Genomic DNA, 21,526 nt, shown 5'->3' with positions numbered 1-21,526 from the left:
GCCTATGTTGATCCCAAATGATTAGAGCATTCTCATAAAATAGAGTGACACTATCTGGTTATTTTATGATTTTACTTAGTGAGAGTGACCTGACATACTTATTGTGTAGTGTGTCTTGTTATGTATTTCTAGGCGTCCTAGTGTGATTTTTCACTAACATGATACCACAATTGCATATAAACTTGAGTCTTAGTATAATTGTTGTATAACACCTATGAATTGTTTATTATGAAATTGGTGAGTGTTGTTACATCTTGACTCGAGTGTGTGATTTATGTGTAATGTGATTGATAATTGAAAAATGAATTTTAAATGATAAAGTGGTGAAGTGACGTGAATTGTATTAAATTGAGCTATATTATAAATATTTGATTAAATTACTCATTTGGTCCTTATAGTTTCACGATTTTTACCTTTTTAGTCCGTATAGTTTGAAAGTCATTTTTTTTAGTTCATATAATTTATATTTTAATTATCTTTTAGTCCTTATAGTTTAAAAGTGTTCTTTTTAGTCCTTATAGTTTGTATTTTAATTCTCTTTTAGTCCCTATAGTTTGAAAGTGATCTTTTTAGTCCCTATAATTTATATTTGAATTACCTTTTAGTCCTTACTACAAAAAATACAAAAATAATTAGTTACAAATTAATTATAAATTATCAACAATTTTTTTATTACAAATTATCTTGCGATAAATTAGTTACGAACTACTTGCTAATATTTTTGTAATTAATTATAATTGATAATATTACTCATATTTAAAATATAAAGTATAGGGACTAAAAGGGAATTAAAATGCAAATTGTAAGGACTAAAAAATCACTTTCAAACTACAGGGACTAAAAGAGAATTAAAATGTAAACTATAAGGACTAAAAAAATCACTTTCAAACTATAGGGACTAATAAGGTAAGAATCTTGAAACTATAGGTACCAAATGAGTAATATAACCTAAATATTTCTATAATATATTTTGCTTATGTCTTTGTTTATCTTTATTTTATTTAGAAATATGATAACTCACTCTCTATGTGTTGTTTGTGTTTAGATCTTATGATGATCTCGAACCTTATGTTCGTGGGAACAAATGAATAGATGAATAACTTTAAATGCTAGAGGACACTATGACATAATGCTCTGATAGGATATGACATTGAGACATGAGTTTCTGTTTTAATTGCATGATGTTCCAAACATGTATTTTACTTTATTTTTTTATTCCGCTGCTTAACTTGAGTTCTTTTGTAAACTTGGACGACCTTGTTTTGAGCTGGGGATGTTTTTAATAACTTTTATTTGGTAACAGTGAAGCGAATATAAACCTACGTGAATTGGTTAAGTAATTTGAATAAAATTGATTTAATTAAATTTCAAATTTTTATATATTTTTCTTAATTATATGGATGTCTGGGTATATGGTGTCACATTTGGAACCTTACAGAATTTTATGTGAATAATGTCCTGAATTTAACACTTAACAACAGTTACTATTGTGATGTAGTCACTCATAATTTAGTTAGTTTCATATTTATAGTATAATTTAAGTGATAGAATTGCAGAAAGAAAAGAAGAGAGAATATGACAACATCTATACTAATAATTTCATGTAACATGAGACTTAATTAAAAATTTATAAGTGCTTTCTGGGATCAAAATATCAGTAAGTGATTAAGTTCAAAGACTAAAATGAAAATAAATTATTAAGTTTAGATAACAAATAAAAAAGTCACAATTTTTTAACATATGACAACCACATAGATGACGCATGACAACCGAGAACTCTCACGTCATTGCCGAAACTGTTACGTAGGCATATCTTTTTAATAGAGAAAACTAATGATAAAATTAATTTGTCACACTTTTGTAAATTCAAGAATAATATTTTAATTTTTTATCTTTTAAATACTTAATTATCAATGTCTAACAAATTCAATGATATTTACCCATTAAAGAATTAAGGAATTGAAGGTTTTAATTGAAAATTAGAAAATAGAAATGCATTTATAGCATGAAATGTTACACTACTTTGTAAAAGAATTTCATTTTTTATTTTTCTTAACCAGTATCCTTTTATATCAAAAGAGAATTAGTAGCATTTCTCCTCTAAGAATATATGTCAGAACCAGAATTCTAATTCACATTGGTCCAAATTTATGGCAAAGTAATATAATCAGATGGGCAAGTTGAAATTTAAAGCTATATATGCTTCCAAGTTTCGAATATATGATATGATGTGATATGAATGGCTAGGATAATTATGCTTGCCCCTATTGGCTGTACAGATACTACTCTTAAGACCTAAGGTTGAAAAATGTTGCTTGAGTGATACCATATATAGTTAACAATCATCACAGATGAAATATACATGAAATTGATCTTCCACCATCAATTTCACCCATTCTTAAAAATTGCAATTATATTATAGTCATTTTCTTCTCACGGAAGCAAGAATTTTTCAGAAATAAAAATTGAACCTCATATGATGACTTAGCATAGCTAACTCTGGATAAGTTCAGAGGACATTTCCTAAGTAGTTACCAGTATATGAACTTGTTACTATTGGCAAACAGTGTCAACTTTGGAAGATTAGAATGATTTGCTAACTCGGAAAGTGACTCTTGCTTGAGGAAATTCATGTCCCATCTCCACTGATAATAACACTTCATATTTCCCAACAATGTCAATAATAGATATGAGTATCTTAACAGTCACCATGAATGTGTGGGTAAAAAGCTCTTTTGGCCACATCTAGTGCACCTACTCATTCAAGTTCCTTTGTGCAGTCAATTGCTTTCAATTGACAAATATGCATGTTACCACTCAATCAATGGCATGGACTTCATGCACGTTGCCAATATTATTGTAGACATTTCACCTTAATCCCAGAGCTCCCAAGAGTTGCAATTGTACATATTTGGACCCTCCCCCTCTGTGGAGCCCCTCCAACAAAACCCCAGAGATGTGCTTTTATATATATATATATATATATATATATATATATATATATATATATATATATATATATATATATATATATATATATATATATACTTTAAACATATTTGATTCTATTCCTCTCCCTATGAGGTTTAATTGTAGGACCTTTTTTGTTCATGTGTCACTGGATATATATATATAGAATCTGACCCATTTTAATATATACATGTAGTAGGACTAATAATAATAAACTAAAAATATGAGTTAGTGATATGCTGAAAGTGACAATAATGAATTTCCTCCCTCCATTTATGATTAATCTACCGGTACATATATAGGACCCCACTTTGCAATTTATAACTCAATCCAACAATTGATTGAACCCAGGTCATATTTTTTTTCCCCACCAAGATATCTCTTAGACATATTATATTGGGCTAATTTCTTTTGGTGGGTAGAAATTATTGAAGCAAATTTTGTTTCTATTCCAATAAAAAAAATTATATACATGATCAGAAATCAAATTTCTAATAATATGTTTAAAAAATTTGACTATCTATCAATTATATTGGATCTTATTGATAACCAAGGTCATATATATGTATATATTCATGTATAGCTGATGATAACTATATATATATATATATATATATATATACGAATAACATTTTCTCTTTTAATTAGTTTTCATGCATGCAAATTCATAAATAACGAGGATACACGTGAGGTGTGATCCATCAAATCCCAATACTAGTAGGTGTGGACGAAGGTAATAAAGTCAAGAAAATGAAAGGCTATCAGAAAGAGGGAATGGCAGTAGGCCTTTTTAGTTTTGCTGGCATTAGGACATTATCTTATGGGCTTATTTCTTTCTATGTTGGATCAGCTACCTCACCACCCTTTCTTTGGCATTCTTGTAATCCCAAAGTCCCCTTCTCCTTGTGTTATGATTTGTTCTTAGCCACCTTCTTTCTAACACATGGTGGTGGGTGCCACCATTCCCCACATCCTTGAAACATTATGTTAAGACAATGATGGCAACATTTGGATGTATTAGATGGAATTAGAAAACTACATCTTAGACATTATTAGCTCCCCCTATCTACAGAAGCCTTTGAGAAACTGTCAATGTGAAGTATGAGGTGACTTTGATGGGATTGTCCTAAAACTACAACTTGAAAGCTTTACCCATTAATTATGATGCCCTTTTAGGTGGTCCATTGATTATTATTCTAAGTAATCCAAACAGAAAAATAAAAGTCTTGCTTAACATTTTACTAACTGTAGCCTGAATTGATCTTTAAGAAGTTGGCTAAATGTTTGTGTGGATTTAGAAATACAAGAGGACAATGCTACAAAATCATGTGGCTTAGCTATAATGTTAGGTGATTGCTTACATGCTTTATCGGCCATCTATTTTTATCCATAATTTGAATAAACATTAAAGCATACAGAAAATAGCAACCGAAGAAATTCTAAGAGTAGAAAAACAGCGGAAAAAGAATTATTCAAAATTTTTAAGGTGTTCATGAGTATAAGATGCAAAGCTTTCATTGCAAAGATGGGAATTGATGAGTATAAGATGCAAAGCTAAGTAGTAAAAAGATACAAAGATTCAAAAATTTCAAGAGTAGCAACCGAAAATTATCTAAGCTAACTACTAAAAAGATGGGAATTGATGAGTATAAGATGCAAAGCTTCCATTCCAAAAAACAAAACAAAAAAATGATGAGGGAAAGGGAACGAACGGTGCCTGTAAGCAGCCTTCGTGCATTTCGCACATAAATATTTTTAATTTAATTTATTTGTTTAAAATAAAATGCTATATTAACATAAACATAATGTCTAAATAAACTCTTACTTTTTTTATTTGTTTTTATAATATTATATGACTTTTTAATCTAATTTATCCTCTGTTTCCTTTTCCTCCAAAACCTTATTACCACTCCCTTAGAGAACAACTTACATGTATATATCTTGAAAAAATAGAACTACAGATTTAATTTGTACATTCATGGGGTGTTTGGAGTTTTCTAAAATGGAATAAAGATAAAAGTACGTGTTAACCGGAAACAAAATGCTAGAGTGTTCTTGTATACAAATGATAAGCATGATATAACTAAAGGAAAATTCATTATGTCTGACTTCTATTATCATTTGCTGAATCTAATGATTATAACTTGGGTAAAAGTTATAGCTCCTAGTTGAAAGAAGGATTTAACCGGAAATAACATTTTATAGAAGTGTTCCTATATAGAATGCAGGACTTGAAATGATTAAAACAAAATTCGTAATGTTTAACTTCCTTGTACCAGTTGTTCAATTTAACATTTATAACTTTGTTTAAAAAAAGCCTGGTCAGGGTTCAATATGTACTTTGATAAATTAGTTTTAAACTTTTAAATGAGAAATGACTAAAATAATAACTTTGTTAAAAGTTACAGCTATTAATTAAACACACAAAATTCTTTTGAAATTTTCTCAATCATATATTTATATTCTTGTTTATAAACTTGCAAGTAATTGAAAATTAGTGTTACTTCCGTTAATTTTATTTTTCAGTGTTTCGAATTTCTTTTATGGGTCTTACGTTTTCAACCCACAAATACACAAATTCTAGAAGGATAGATATATCTTACTGAACATGCGCATGTACAAACGGCAAAAAAGAATGTTATTACACACAACACAATCATATCAAGAGATTGGGTGGCATCCACACCCTGGTAAGAAACAAAAGACACACCCTTCTATTACAACATACACACTAGTGGAATGTGTTGCACCTTGCGGTTAGTGGAGGTTTCAACTCAGAAGAACACATTTATGGTAAAATATTAAAGATCTCACCTAAGGTTGGAAGTTAATACAATTATTACAGATGAGTTGTTTCACAACATATTGATTGATTTCATTTAATCTATATTTGAAGCTATGATTTCGGCTCTACATGGTCAAAACTAATTCTAGCATGTACAAATGACTGCATACAAACAAAGGGCAAGTAACTAATTCTAGCATCTACAAATCTGACTGCAACTGTGAATGAGAATTATTTTGAACATAATCCCTTGCTCACATAATCATTATAGGAGGTTAAATCATAAAAATCATTACTTAAAATTGTTTAATGATTCTTCAGGATAATTACCAAATGCAATTTTTTTTCAGTTCATAGTAATCATACTCAAGTCACTAAATTGTCTCCCTCGTTTTGTTAAAAAAATATTTTATTTATTTATTTATCGTTCTAAATTATTTTTTAGGACTTTTTTTTTTAAACATTGAGGACTTCTTTTTCCGTCAAGGACTTTTCTTCTAAATCAATTGCATGTGCTACTGTTTGATTTTTGTGTTGAACACATAAAAAGTAATCGAAATTGTAAAGGGCCAAGACTTTTACTGGCTGGCTAAAGTTCATGGACAATAGCCCATGAGGATAGTGGCCATAAGAAAGTTACTAATACTGAGCTCCATTCAGTGATTCAGGAATATTTTCCGCTCTATTTGGGGCATTGCTTTGTGCACCCAACATAATTGTTGGTACACCTAGCAAAGCGCAATTCCAATTTTTTTATAAAAAAATATATTTTACGAATTAATTTAAAATTAATGATCCATACAGGAATTGAATATGTGACTTTCATATTATTAGCATGATGCTCTAACCAACTAAATTAATAGACCAGTTATGTTATAAAATAATTAATTTTACTGTATATAATACTAAAATTTTAAGTATACTTAATGCACATGTAAGCCTCATACGGATTGGGCCACTTACGGATTGACCAATCCGTAAGCCTCATACGGATTGTGTTGTTGTGATGGGTATACCAGCAATTGTGCTAATGAAACTGTTTATTAGCAAGGCCTAATTTTTGTGAGCTTAAGATACAATTGTACGTGAATTGCTATTCTCACTCCACTTTTGCTATACCACCCACATGCTTTGATTTCTTTTATTCCTAAAATATCCTTTTAATGAAAATATGTTTTCATTATATATACTATACAATGAAAACATGTTTTTTGTTGTATAAGAGGGGTGCAAAAAAATACACAATAAAAATATGTTTCCATTATATATTTTTATATAATGAAAACGTATTTTTGTTGTGTATTTTTTCGCACTCCCTCTTACAAATAAGTAAATATATTTTTATTTAAGAGAGAAAGGAAGAAGAGAAAGGTTGTAGTTCGATATCCCTAACTAAAAAAACTAACATTCTAACAAACTAACATTTACATAAAAAATATTTTATTTTGTTAATTTTTTGTGAAAAAAATTGTAATTAATTATAGATATAAGTTTTTCTTAAAACTAATAATATAAGTTACCTTCTTAATTGTTCTTGAATTTATTGTGATACAAATTATCTTAATGATGACACAGTTATCTTTGTTAATGGTAATATAATTAAATTATGCTAATAAATAGATAAAAGATAATAGTGGTTTTATAAAGTAGTGAGAATACACACTAGCGGGAATAATAGAATTGATAGATAAGTAGAGAAGTAGTGGGGTAGTGGATATTAGTAAATAGAGTATAGTAGTATTTTTACACAATAATTCAGATTCTCACCACACGGGAATCAACATTCCCACTCTTCTTTCATGAGAATCAAATCAATACAAAGACAAAATAAAAATGAAAATCTCATTTTGCTAGAAATAAAACATGTTTAAATTTCTATATTCATAGAAATTCAATAAGATTTTGTGAAATAAATGTCCCCTTAAAGGTATTAGTGGAAAAAATAATTAATGTTATATTAAAAAGTTAAATGTGTCACTTATTAGAAGTATTATTAATAAATTAATGGGTTTAAAATCATAAAATTTTATTTATTAATGATTAATGCAAATATTTCTTAATTATGCACCATTAATCACATAATAAATGTCACAATTTAAATGCACAGTTAATAATAAGTCATATATTCATAAACATTTAATAAATTATATTAATTGGTGCATTTTATTATTGGATGAAGGATAATGAATTTTAATGGTGTTATTAATAAATACTTTGTCAGTATCTAAATATAAGCAACAAAAAATTCTTACCCTATTTAATGCAGGGGGATGAATTGGCCGGCCCGGTCCTGCGAGTTACGCGAGAAAAATGGGTTAGATTGAGTTAGCTCACATTTTATATGGGCCTTATTTTTTGAACTCCAGTCAGGTCTGGTGGCCCATTGGATCGGTCCATTATTGGTCTGTTTTACTTTTTTTTTTTGTCTAAATGTATCAAATTTAAAACAAAAATATAAAATATCATGCCAAAATAGGTTTGATTATTCTAACGTATATTTCTTAAGTTCATTCTAACTCGACAAACCTATCAGGTCAACCCAAATAGACACATGTTTTTATTTAGACCAACATTTCCATAGTGGAGCTCAGTTCGATCCGACTCATTTTCTCAACTCTAATTTAATGACACTATCTCAAAAATACCTTGTAATTAATTGAGATTTTATTTCTAATGTTTTTTTGTATTTTTATATCAAATTTCAAAGGACATTTCAGAAAGTAATATTTTTTTTAAAGAGTGAAATTAAATGATATTAATTAACTTTTTTAATTAGCATACAAGTTGGTTAATTTTAGGTTAAAATATGTTTTAGCTCTTTGTTAAATAACTGAATTTTGTTTTGGATCTCTACTTTTTTTTTTTTTTTGCAGTAGATCCATGATAAATTAAAATTTTTTATTTTGGGTCCATGTTGTTAGGATTTCTCTGAAAATTTTCTAATGGTGATGCGTGCGTTAAAAATTAAAAGCAAATGGTTTGTTGTTGTGTTTAAAACCCCCAGTATCTGTTTTAAAATTTAAATTACAATTTATGATAGTTAAAAATCTTCTAGAATCAATTAGAATAAATAAAAAAAAAGTTAATTAAACTTTAGAATAATAACCGGTCTTCACCAAAACAACTAAAGTCCCAAAGCGGGAGAGGTTGAAGGTGTGGAGGTTATGGGTGGGTTCATGGAAGTGCTGAGAGAGCACTAAGAGTGTGTCTGCCTGAGGGATCCACACCTCCTACATTTTACTTAAATTAAAAAAGAATCTTATATTTTATCTTCTAAATCAAGCACACTCTTATAATACAATAGTATAAAAATAGACATCTAGAGAAACAGATCGAGAGAATAATAAATTTATAAAAGTGGATTGACAACTTTGGAGAGAAAAGATCATCGAGTTCCTTAAGATTTGTTTTTTCTTTTTCTTTTTAAACTAATTCTGGTGGTTTTAATTGACTTCACGCATTTATTAATTAGTTTTAATGTATCTATTTATTATATGATATAAAATTTTAAATAGTGTTATTAAAAAATAGAGGATTTAAAATCATATCACTCCAAATATAAATATAGCAAAAATAATTAACTTTACGTTAATTAATAAAGTTGGTTAATGTTATTTAATTCGACTAATCATATTAAAAAAAATTCCTCAAAGTGTTATTTATTGGAATTTAATATCAAAAATAAAAATGAATCATTAGAACTAAAATAACAATTAATTGAAGGGTATTTTTAAAATGGTATTATTAAAAACAGTCAAAGTAATTAAAATTTACTTATTATATTTAAGTTTAAAAATATTTTTTCTTATATTTAGGTCCAGCAGACTTCCTTTTTTATTAATGAATAATGCAAATATTTATTAATTGATCACCATTAATAACACAATAAATGTCACATTTTAAATGCACAACTAGTAATAAGTGAAATATTCATAAACATTTATTAAATCATATTAATTAGTGGAATTTATTATGGGAGAAAGGATAATTAGTTTTAATTGCATTATTAATGAATATTTGACTTCATGTATTCATTAAATAATATTTCCCTTGATCCCATTTCTTTAGTTATTTATGATTAATGCATATAGATTAAGAAATATTTAATGAAAGTAAAACATTGTTATATTTAGGCAAAAATATCCTTAATTAATAACATGATCTTTGGTGTCTTAACCATTTTTAGTGAGTATTAAATATGAGTATATTTGAAAATATATATTAATTAGACTTTAAAATTCTAAATAAAAATTTGTTTTGGGAAAAATTATTATATAATTAATTGTAATTGTTTCAACTTAACATTTATAAAAGAAAAAATAGTAATATATATATATATATATATATATATATATATATATATATATATATCATATCTTTTATAATATAAAGGAAGAAAGCTTGACACTTTTTCTTAAAGAAATAAGGGTATTTTAGAAAAAAATAGTTATTTTATTTTTTATTACTTAATAAATCATACTATTTTTAGGCTCGAATATAAGAAAAAAAAGACTCAAGTTTATTGGATTGAAATATAAGCAAATTAATTCAACCTATTTAATACTATTATTCCAAAAAAATCCTTGAAATTCAAATTAGGTCTATGTCCAACAAATTAATTAATGGTAGTTAAAAATGACACTCTCCCTGTCCTAAAATAAATGTTGTTTTAGGTTATTTTATACAAATAAAGAAAAACTAATCAATAAATAAAAGATAATAATAATTTTATAAAATTAACCCTAGTGTTAATATTATACTAAAAAGTTAAAGTAACACTTATTAGGGTACTAGTGAAAAACAATTAATATTATGTTGAAAAGTTAATGTGACACTTATTTTAAAATATTTTTTTTCTTTCAAATTTGACACTTATTTTAGAATTGAGGGAGTAATTTTTTTCCCTATAAAATCAAGTAGATTAAATGAGCTTAACTGCTATCTTCATTCCTTTTTAATTGCCAGGTTTCTAGAGAATTTTTATTTCTATTTATCTGTAACTTGTAAAGTTTTTTTTTTTTTTAAAGAGAGAGAGAAAAAGGGAGAAAGAGGTCATGGCCAGTGGGTTCTAATCCTTGTTACTAATAAAATTAACAAACTAACCATTAATATTAATATTGACTGATAAAAAACTTACTCTTTTATCAATTATATATTTACTTGTCTTTTAATCTTTAATTAATTTATACATGCATTTATTAGAAAGTGAAAAGAAAAGAGGATAAAACAGGAAACTCACAAATATTTTATTTAAATCAAGATAATTGATTGCATTTCTCCATTTTTACATAACAACCTTAAAAAATACCACTGTAACAATAGATAAAAAAGAATGAATTGAGTAACATTCTTAATTGGTGTAAAACTAGATATTTTTATTCTTGTTATATTTGAGTTTAGAGGTATTAATTGGTGAGACATTTATTCACCAAAAAATAAAATAAAATTGGTGAGACATTTAAGAAAAATGAATTTTAAATTTACATTTATTATTATATACTCTCTCAGAATTCATATATAGAAGTTAAAAAAGTGATATTGTAAATTGCACTTAAATATAAATAAATTTAACTAATAATTTTATGTTGTTTAATGTTATTATTCCTAAAATACCATTCACTTAATTCTAATTTTAATTATTTTCATTGACTCCTTTTTATTCATGATAACAAGTTTTAATGAACGGTATTCTATAAATAACCTTATTTTTATTTGAAATTAAAAAAATTAAATGATATCTACTCACTTTTTTAATTAGTATAAAATTAATTATTTTTGCTTATACATGAGTTTAAAGGAAATGTTGAAAAAATGATAATGAATTTTAATTGTATTATTAATTAACATCTGACTTTTTGCACTCATTAATTGGTTATAATGCATTTATTTATTTTTTGATATAAATAAATATTTTAAATGCACATTTACTATCAAGTATTGGAAGAATCATAATAAATTTTAACTGTATCATTAATGAATATTTGACCCATGCGCTTATTAATAAATATTTTCTTTTATGCTTTCTATATGATATTTTGTGTAATGTTTCTTAAATAATTAAAAGAGATTAATGTAATATATAAGGCGTTTGTTAAATTTTTTTTTGAAAACAATTAAAAGACTTAATATATAGATATATGGATAAGATATAAGAAAGGTATAGAAAGAAATTTGACAAAAAATTATGAGTGTCACTATAATACTCATTAAATTATTACATTTGAGTTATTTGTTTTGAAAGAATTACATTGGAGAGTTGCTATGAAATATTTTCCTTTTATCTCATTTTTTACCCTTTTCTGGTTATTGCCAAAAATGTTGCTTCCTTTTCTACATTATTGCCCCAATAAAACCTACCCATCCTAATTTAGAATTAGAACACAGTTTAACAGCTACTGGATGGATATTCCGTTTAAACTCGAACCTGCAATCCCATTTTCGTAAATAAACAACAAAGTCAAGGGCCTTTTCATACCCGCAAGCCACCAAACCCAACCTTTACTTTATCTCGAATCAGAAGATCAGGACCGTGGATCTTCATCAATGGAAAAACCAACGGCCACAATTGCACGTTTGACTGAGGTACACATTTTGAAGGTGGAATGATTGGGTTTGACCACAGAAAATTCAGAATTTTTTTTCATTTTCATTAACATAAACTATAGAGACCACCTGGGAAGCTCTGTCTTTGAGTAAGAGAGAGAGAGAATCTAGAGAGAGAGAGAGATAGAGGGGTTTTTTTTTAATAAGATTGTTGTTGGGTTTGGTTCTTCATTTGTTTACTTTGAAGTGGAGGTGTGGGGAGAGAAAGTTGGGTTTCTCTCTCTCGTATCTGGAAAAAGTTTCGATTTTTGAGGTGGGGTTTGAGGGATTTAGGGTTTGGGTTGTTGGGTCGTGAGTGGAATCAGCAACTATGAATATGATGCGGAGGTTGAAGAGCATTGCTTCTGGGAGGACTTCCATTTCTTCAGATCCTGTAAGATATGCTTTTTTTTTAGCTCAAAAAGTTTTTTTTTTTTGTTTTGATCATTATTTTGTTTGGTGAACTGTTTTTGCTGGATAAATGGAAGAAGTTAAGTTGGGGAAAAAATGATCTAATTAATTGTTTTAGGTTTCTGGGATTTGTTTGGAACTATTGAGGATGCTGCTTGTCAGTTTTTTCCTCTATTTTCTTAAAAATATTTTCTGGGGTTTTCATTTTTATTTTTTTAGTTGGTTCTTATGTGATTTTATTATCTTACATGTATCCTTTCTTCCGAGTACTGGTGATTGTGGATTTTTTTTTTGTTTTTTTTGGAAGATTTAGGTGATGTTAGTAACGAGTTTTATGATCTTACCTTTTATATAGTCTACATCTGAGATATATTCTCATTTACTGTTTTTTCTATGTAACATGATCTAGACACAGGATGATTATGTGTGCCTATTTAAATGGAAGCTTTGCTTACATTTTATGCATTACCTAGATTAAGTGACAAATTGAACTTAAAGTTTGGTTGCATTGCTTGCTGGTGTTCCACCTTGAAGGAGTGAATTGGGATGTGTACCTAGTTGTTTGTTCTTGATTGGTTTTTGTAATTAAGCTTTGTATTTGATTATGATGAAACCTAAATGTAATTAACCTGACTTTTAAGTGGTTGAGTAATGAAATTTATGTGGAATATGATTTTTTTTCTCTCTTTCTCCACTAACACTCTCGGAATAATGCATGTCTGGAATATTTTAAGTGAACTTCAAGCTGTTTCTTTCAGGGAGGGGATTCTAACTCAAAAAGGGCCAAGTTTGAACCAGAAACTGAAGGGAAGGCCGATGAGAAAACAAATACCATTGAAACAATCTGCACAGATCAGGAACAACCTATAGACACATCAAAAGAAACTTCCAATGTAGGCACATCCGATGTATCTACAGTAGCTAGAACTGAGAAGTCAGGTTTCGATGAGCTTCCTAAAGAATTAAATGAAATGAAAATTAGAGATGAGAAAAGCAAAAACAACAATGAAAAGGTATTTAATGCCATTCATCTTTCCTTACTTTCCCAAGTTCAGTGCCTATTTTGGTGATTTGTTCATTGCTGTGCTACTCTATAAATGTGTAATCATTTCTAGATTTTTCTAATTTCTTATTCAATCATTATAAGTACATACATATGCAACTTCCTCTTATTAAATTCAATCAATTATTGATTTTACTAAAATTGCTGCTTGCAGGATATAGAAGCTACTGTAGTGAGTGGTAATGGAACAGAAACAGGACAAATAATTACAACTGCCATTGGTGGTCGAGATGGACAACCAAAGCAGGTGATTACTTTATTATTGTTGCATCTCTATTGGTTCCTTAACTCAACATTTTGTGCACTTTATTTGCACAAGTGCATATTAGTTTATAAACCTTAACAGTGGTTTGTTATGTAATATTGAACTTTAATAACTTATATAGTTAAATTTTGTTGGTCTCAGACAATCTCTTACATGGCTGAACGTGTGGTTGGGACTGGTTCTTTTGGTGTTGTTTTTCAGGTATTTATATTGTTTTTTGCAGTATTTTTATAAATGTAGTTGTTCTTTGCTTTACTGTTTTCAGGCTTGTTGATTACTTGTTTGCTTATTGCAATATTCTTTATTCATTCCAGGCTAAGTGCCTTGAAACTGGTGAATCTGTTGCCATAAAGAAGGTGTTGCAAGACAGGAGATATAAGAATAGGGAACTCCAGGTTATGCGCACAGTTGACCATCCTAATGTTGTCAAACTAAAGCACTACTTCTTTTCAACTACCGATAAAGATGAATTGTACCTTAACCTGGTTTTGGAGTATGTACCTGAAACTGTCTACAAAGTTTCAAAACACTATGTTAGGATGCACCAACACATGCCTATCATTTATGTGCAACTTTATACCTACCAGGTAAGTCTAGAAATTTTGAGTTGATTACAGTTTATTCTATTCAGAGTTTTCTGCAGGATTTCTATTGTTAATTGCTTTGTTCATTTTAGTTTTGTGTTTATATTGATTGGTCATGTTATGCCTATTTTGTAGATATGTCGTGCGTTAAATTATTTACATCAAGTGATTGGTGTTTGTCATCGTGACATCAAACCCCAGAACCTATTGGTAAGATTCTTTTGAACAGTTCAGCCTGAATGCTTTAAGTTACATGCAAACACTCAAGATTTTCCCTTTGGATGCTGCAATTGATCAGAATGATCTATGCATTGCTCAACTTCATTAAAATCTTTTTCTTTCTTTTGTTTTTTGGGAGGGGGGTGTTAACAATTTTGAGTGTAGACAATGTATTTTTTAGAAGGAAAGCAAGAGGCTGCTAACAGTGTTACATGCTTGTATAATATGTGATGTGATGTGATTAAGGCCACATGGGAAAGTTTATTTGATCTTTGTCTCTAGAAAAATGGACATGAGTAACTTGTAACTGTACACTGCTTAAAACTTTTCTCTATATTATGAAAGTGGATGGAACTGACTTGTGATGCATATGATAGGTAAATCCGCAGACACATCAGTTAAAGATATGTGATTTTGGGAGCGCAAAGGTGTTGGTAAGTTCCTTTACCTTCTGAATTTGAACTTTTGAAGATATTTTGATCGTATGCTCCTGCGTTTATGATATGATTGCATTTTCAGGTTCCTGGTGAACCCAACATATCGTACATTTGCTCTCGATATTATAGAGCTCCAGAACTTATATTTGGGGCTACTGAATACACAATTGCTATTGATATGTGGTCTGTTGGTTGTGTTTTAGCTGAACTACTCCTAGGACAGGTGAGCATATGCAAGACATTAAGCTGTTTCTTTTTCTTCTCTCCACCCCTCTCTCTCACACACTAAATGGACTTTCTGAGGATTTGGTCCGTGGCATAATACAATGGTGTTTGATCCATGTAACTTAGGTGGAAAAGGCTTTTTTTTTTGTTGTTATCTCTCTTTCTCTCTCATGTTGAGGAGCTTTTATACCAGTTGTCAAAATTCAAAATTTCCATTAAGTTTGTTGTAAGATAATTTTGCATCAGTACTGCATTTATTTTGCTGATATTTTAAATTTAGCATGCTGCTCAGTTTTGGTGGAAATATATTTATGCCAAATTTGTCTCATTTTACTTTAGTAGTGAAGGACGGAAGCTGTCCAGTCTATCTTATTACTTGTACACTTTGGGTTTGATATGTTAGAGATTGACCTTGGAGAGCTGTAGCATAATAGATTTATTGTATAAGTGCTATGACTAATGACTTGCTGTTAGTTGGTCTAGACAACTTCCTTTAAGCATTTGAATTGGAATGAATTTGAAATGATTCCTTTCTTTTAAGACATCTTCCTTGTTCCTATTTACTGGGTTTTTTAGATTGATAGTAATCTATGTTGTATTATTTGCAGCCATTGTTTCCTGGAGAGAGTGGGGTTGATCAGTTAGTTGAGATCATTAAGGTACATTTTTTTTGTGTTCTTCTGTATACTGTTCCCTTGTTTTGCTTTATGATCAGACTTTCCAAAGTTGTGTTCTGTCTACTTATTTCTTCAATCTGAGCTTTTATTATGTACTTCTATAGGTCTTGGGAACACCCACCAGAGAAGAAATAAGGTGCATGAATCCAAACTACAATGAATTTAAGTTTCCTCAGATTAAAGCTCACCCATGGCACAAGGTTAGCAGTTCTTTCTTCTGCTGCTATCTGCTAAAGTATTATATAATATAATCCATAAATGATAAATACTTCCATTCAGACCTGACTGAAAACTGGCTTCCAGGTTTTTCACAAGAGAATGCCGCCTGAAGCCGTGGATCTTGTGTCAAGGCTGCTGCAATATTCACCAAATCTACGTTGCACCGCTGTAAGATGATTTGCTCTTGAAAATGTTACATATTATATCTAGATTAAATAATACATATTCAATCAAACTACAGTTTTTGTATACACATACTCACCAAAGAAGAAAGATGAACCATTCTTAAATGTGATAGTTATTTATGTTTAAAATTATCCATTACCTACCGAAAGTACGTAGTTGGGAGAATTTTCAACACCATCATTAATTAATCTGTTGTCCTAATTGTTTGTTTTTTCAGTTGGCTGCATGTGCGCATCCCTTCTTCAATGATCTGCGGGACCCAAATGCATGCTTGCCTAATGGGCGACCTCTACCTCCTTTGTTCAACTTCACATCTCAAGGTAAGATGATTTGAACTTACATTTTGGTTAAGTGATACATTTCTTGCCTTAGGCATTGCTCATGTAAGAAAACAATGCAGAACTGGCTAATGCACCTGAAGAGTTGCGCCAACGCCTCATTCCTGAGCATGCAAGGAGTTGAATCAATTTGAAAGTTGAAACATCTCTAGGGCATTGTAAATGGGTTTTGAATGAATAGACACCCTCTCCGGCATCGCCACCCGCATGTCCAGGTCTGTTCTTCAGCCTCTTCTGCACAAGTCACAGCTGTGACTATACAAAGTGAGAAACACCTTATAAAGTTCTATCAAAGAACTTAAAAAGACCTGCAGGTGACTCAAATGGATAAAGTGGTACTACCTGGTGATAGGGTTGCAAGCCTTTTTTAAGTAGTTTATAAACTTGGTGCCTCAGTTGTGAACGATATTCTAACGATCGTGTAAGCATGTTTTCATATAGATCAAGTTCGTTTATTAATTATTACTTTATTCCTTGAAATGGACTAAGTGGAATCCTCAATTGAATAGGCTTCTTCGCTTCTCCACAATTCTTTATTCTATATTTTTCTCTATTTTTTTGTTTTAAATGAAAAAAAAGTCTTACATTTCTTTATATAATGCACAGTAACTAAAATTACTGTTATTTAAAATAGCATGAAACTATTTGAACAATATGCGATATTATGCATGGACAAGTGGCGATTTAACAACGAAACTAACTTTATTTGATATCCACGAGCTACAAAATAAACGATGCCGATATTTAAGGCTCATTCATTGATCGCACTGGCTCATAACTGGGCAATAAAGCCTCTTGAATGTTGTTGTTCAGTGATTATTGTCATGTAATAAGTTGAATTGTCCATATCTACCTTCGCTGGTTCTAATTGAATTTAATGAAATGAAAACAATTTCCCTAGTCTAATGAGAAAAATGGTTGACAGTTGACACTTTTCTTTGTCCAATAATTTGTTGGGAAATCAATGGTTTCACAAATAAAATTATTCACATCTATAAAGGATTGTGAGAACATAAAAAAGATTATATCGTATGAAAACTAATAACAAACATAAAGAATTTAACGTGATTTGACCTTTTTTGTTTATGTCCACGAAATCGTTTCAAACAATATGTCACTATCGCAAAAATGGTTACAAGATTGTAACCTACCCCAAAATAGTGTATCACTCTAGAAATCCGAGTATTTCACTCAATAGTTACAATAAATGATAATACTCTCACACAAAGACACTTTTCTCCCAATAAAGTGACTTTGTTTCATAATCTCTCTTCTCACACATTTTCTATTCATGGTTTCTCCACTAATTTTCTTCTCTATTTTATAGTGAACATGGTCACCAACTATAATAAATAAGTTCTCTTGAAAGTTGAAACAAAAATAACTTTCAATGCATCTATTCAACTAATATTCATCTAGTAAAATACAATATTTCACTTTGCATTTAAGCCACCTAAACCTTAGTGATAAAAATACAATTCTCAATATACATGCACCTTATTTTTTGACTTGAAACTCTACATAATTTTAGTGTCAATTGGTAAGATGCATTATCTCTTTTTGGAGGAATTTGTCATCCTTAAATTTTTTTAAGGTTGTTGGTCATCCCAGCAAGGCTTCCAACATCAAGGAGGTTCGTTCGCATCTTCCTCTTTCAGGTTGGGTTAAATGTAACACGATGGTGTGGCGAGCAGCTCCCTCGGTGTTGCAGCTGGTGGAGGTATGTTTGGAGACTCAAGGTCAATGGGTAGCTCTATGGATTGTTTTTCTACTCATTTAGGTGTAACCATGATTTTCTGTACGGTACAAGCGGCTATGGAGGCACTAGAAATTGCTAAAGGAAGAGGATGGGATCAATTATGGTTGGAATGTTGATTCTTCTGTGGTTCCTTGGTGGCTAAGGACTCTTTGGCTTAATATTTCCCACATATTTCGCGAAGGAAACGAGTGTGTTGACCCACTTACAAACTTTGGTGTGGCATGTATCTTCTCATGGTGGGATACTCTTTTAGCTTTTGTCAGAGCCCTTTAGCATGGATAGATTTGGTTACCGAATTACAGATTTGGTTCATTTGTTTCTTGTTTTCTAGACTATTCTATTATACTTTTTTTTTTAATATGTGGCTTGCCACGATTGTGAGGTTGAGCTTGGGGTGTCAACGTTGTTGGAATGTTAAGTTTCAACTTTGATGTTCGTTTGCCAGTGGTTTATTTTTTATTTTTTTAAATTATCCCTTTGTATTTAAATATAAGAAAAAATATATATTTCATGTTAAAAAAGTTAGTTAAAACATTTAACTTCACCAATCTCAATTAAAAAAATATAAAAATAAGTATTGCACTTTTAAAAAGATTATCTCAAAATAAATGTTATATTAGCTTTTTAATGTTATTTTTTCACTAATATTTTTAATAAGTTTTACTTTAAATTTTTAATGTAATATTAATATTAAGGTTAATTTTGTAAGAATTATTATTCTTTTTTATCTATTTATTAACTTTTTTAGTTTGTAAAAAAGAGTCTATGATAATATTTATTTTAGAATGGAGAGAGTAAGTTATTTTTTATTTTAACATTTGATATCAAGAAGTAATTGAAATTAAGAACCCTGTTAAATAAAGAATATTATAGACATGATGTCATTAAATCAAATAAGATTAGTTAAAAATTACTTATATTATAAGTCAACCCTCAATGCACTTTGTTGCTTATATTTAAAATTGGAATTGTAACTTCTAAATGTGGAACATAATAAGAGACAAAAAACATATGAATGGAGCTCAGACACACTTGTGTTTCATCCTATGGAATCAGGAGGGTGATGGACCCACCATCACAGTTTCTTTCCTCAAGGCTCACACATACAGCAGTGGCCCAGAATCGAACCTGGGTCTACAACGTGCTAGCATATATACTATTCTGCCACTAAACCACTGGTACTAGATATTTGTATTTTCCTAATTATTTTGTACATTTGTTCATATTTTTTAATGGTTGTGCTTAATGTGTATGCTTTCAATTCTATGCGCAACACAATTTTTATATTAAATCATAAGCATCCCAAGTGATGATGAATAACTAGCAAGATTCCTTATTAGCATAGAATCTCCTCTCCTTTAAGGTGTGCCTGGAACTATTTTTATCAACTTATCTCTAGAGGTAGTTTAATTGAATTGTAAATTGATAAAAGTTTACACTTTAATTAGTTATAATTGTTTAAACTAGGGACTAAAATTGGTGTTTCTCTGTCTGTATATACATGAAAAAAAGTTGAAGATATTTTTACTTGATTTGGAGCATGAGTGCATATGTTTTGGAAGTCATTTAAATTGGAAACGACATTGCAAAAATGGACTTGTTGGCTAATGTGTGTTTAAATGCTTAGTAGTGCATTTTAACTTTGTTGAAAAGATGTAGCTACTCTTAACATTATGACAATAACTATATCTGCTAAGCAATTGAAGAAATCATCGGCTTGTTAAAACATGCATTTTCATAGAAAATCTCAAGTAATAACTAAGTAAAATGCAAGCAAAAAAGAAAAGTAAAAGAGAAAGCACTTAAAGTGATATACATGTGTAAGATGATTGACTACTGATTAACTCATCAATCAGACAAATTTTTCATCACAGCTCCCTGGAACAACAAATACTTAATATGAATATAACAGCACATTGACATAAATAAAATTTATAGAACTCATGATATTATCAAAGGATAAAGGAAGTACAAAATAGAAAGAAAAAAAAATAAAGAGATCTCAGATGCACATTTCATCTAACTTAAGAGATGAGAGTGATTGACCCTACAATCACTGGCAATTATCATCACAGTTCCCTAAGAAATGCACCAGCCGGGAATCGAACCCGGGTCTGTACCGTGGCAGGGTACTATTCTACCACTAGACCACTGGTGCTTGTTGGTAGGTTTCTCTGACGTAACATATTTATATCTAATTTTGGCTTACATCTACCCTTGCATTTTTTATGACGTGGGTGTGAGAGAGATTTTGCTATGTTTTTATAGAATATCTTCTCAAATAACACACATTTTTTCTTTTAGTTTTTAAGCAAATATTTTCTTTCTTTTGTGTTTAGTAAAGTAAGACATTTTTTATTTATTTAATAAGATGACATATACACTTAGGGATGAGAATAGGTCATGCCGGCTTACAGGGACCTACGATTTGGCCTTATTAAGAAATCTTATAAGCCTGATAGGCCGACCTATATATATATATATTATATTTTTTGGGTACAATTAATTTTTTTTAAAACTTTGATTACTGCTTCATAACTTCTATTCCTATAATCAAGTAAGACTTTAATTATAATTTAGCTATGTGAGTCATGTGCCCCTTTATATTTCTCATTATTTTTATTGGTTTTCCTATTTCTGTTAACGTTTCCTTTTCCTTTAACTTTTCTATTAGTCAGGCTAGACTTTTAAAAAGGTCAGGCCGAACTAAAATAAAAGCCTTTAATAGATTATAAACTAGGTCTAGGCCTCAAAAATTCATTGTAGGATAGACTGAGGCCTTTCAAAGCCTGGCTTGGCCTATTCC

General features: G+C 29.6%; 1 protein-coding gene and 2 non-coding genes across 3 annotated transcripts; 1 reads left to right on the top strand and 2 right to left on the bottom strand.

The window, feature by feature from the left end:
• Positions 1 to 12,431: 12,431 nt before the first annotated feature.
• Positions 12,432 to 17,490, top strand: LOC114418486 (shaggy-related protein kinase theta-like). Its single transcript, XM_028383850.1, has 13 exons — positions 12,432 to 12,731; positions 13,507 to 13,761; positions 13,966 to 14,058; positions 14,218 to 14,277; positions 14,391 to 14,663; positions 14,796 to 14,870; positions 15,257 to 15,313; positions 15,399 to 15,539; positions 16,150 to 16,200; positions 16,323 to 16,418; positions 16,522 to 16,605; positions 16,841 to 16,943; positions 17,024 to 17,490. The coding sequence occupies exons 1-13, from the start codon at positions 12,669 to 12,671 to the stop codon at positions 17,083 to 17,085; spliced, it is 1,413 nt and encodes a 470-aa protein (XP_028239651.1). The 5' UTR covers positions 12,432 to 12,668; the 3' UTR covers positions 17,086 to 17,490.
• A 3,228-nt stretch (positions 17,491 to 20,718) lies between these two features.
• Positions 20,719 to 20,798, bottom strand: LOC114420773. The gene has a single exon (XR_003668406.1). It is a non-coding gene; the product is annotated as a small nucleolar RNA snoR114 (small nucleolar RNA).
• Positions 20,799 to 20,807: 9 nt separating this feature from the next.
• Positions 20,808 to 20,878, bottom strand: TRNAG-GCC. Its single transcript has one exon. It is a non-coding gene; the product is annotated as a tRNA-Gly (tRNA).
• Positions 20,879 to 21,526: the final 648 nt, after the last annotated feature.

The sequence above is a fragment of the Glycine soja genome, chromosome 7, assembly GCF_004193775.1.
Source record: "Glycine soja cultivar W05 chromosome 7, ASM419377v2, whole genome shotgun sequence".
NCBI lineage: Eukaryota > Viridiplantae > Streptophyta > Magnoliopsida > Fabales > Fabaceae > Glycine > Glycine soja.
This window is presented reverse-complemented; position numbering and strand designations above follow the sequence as displayed.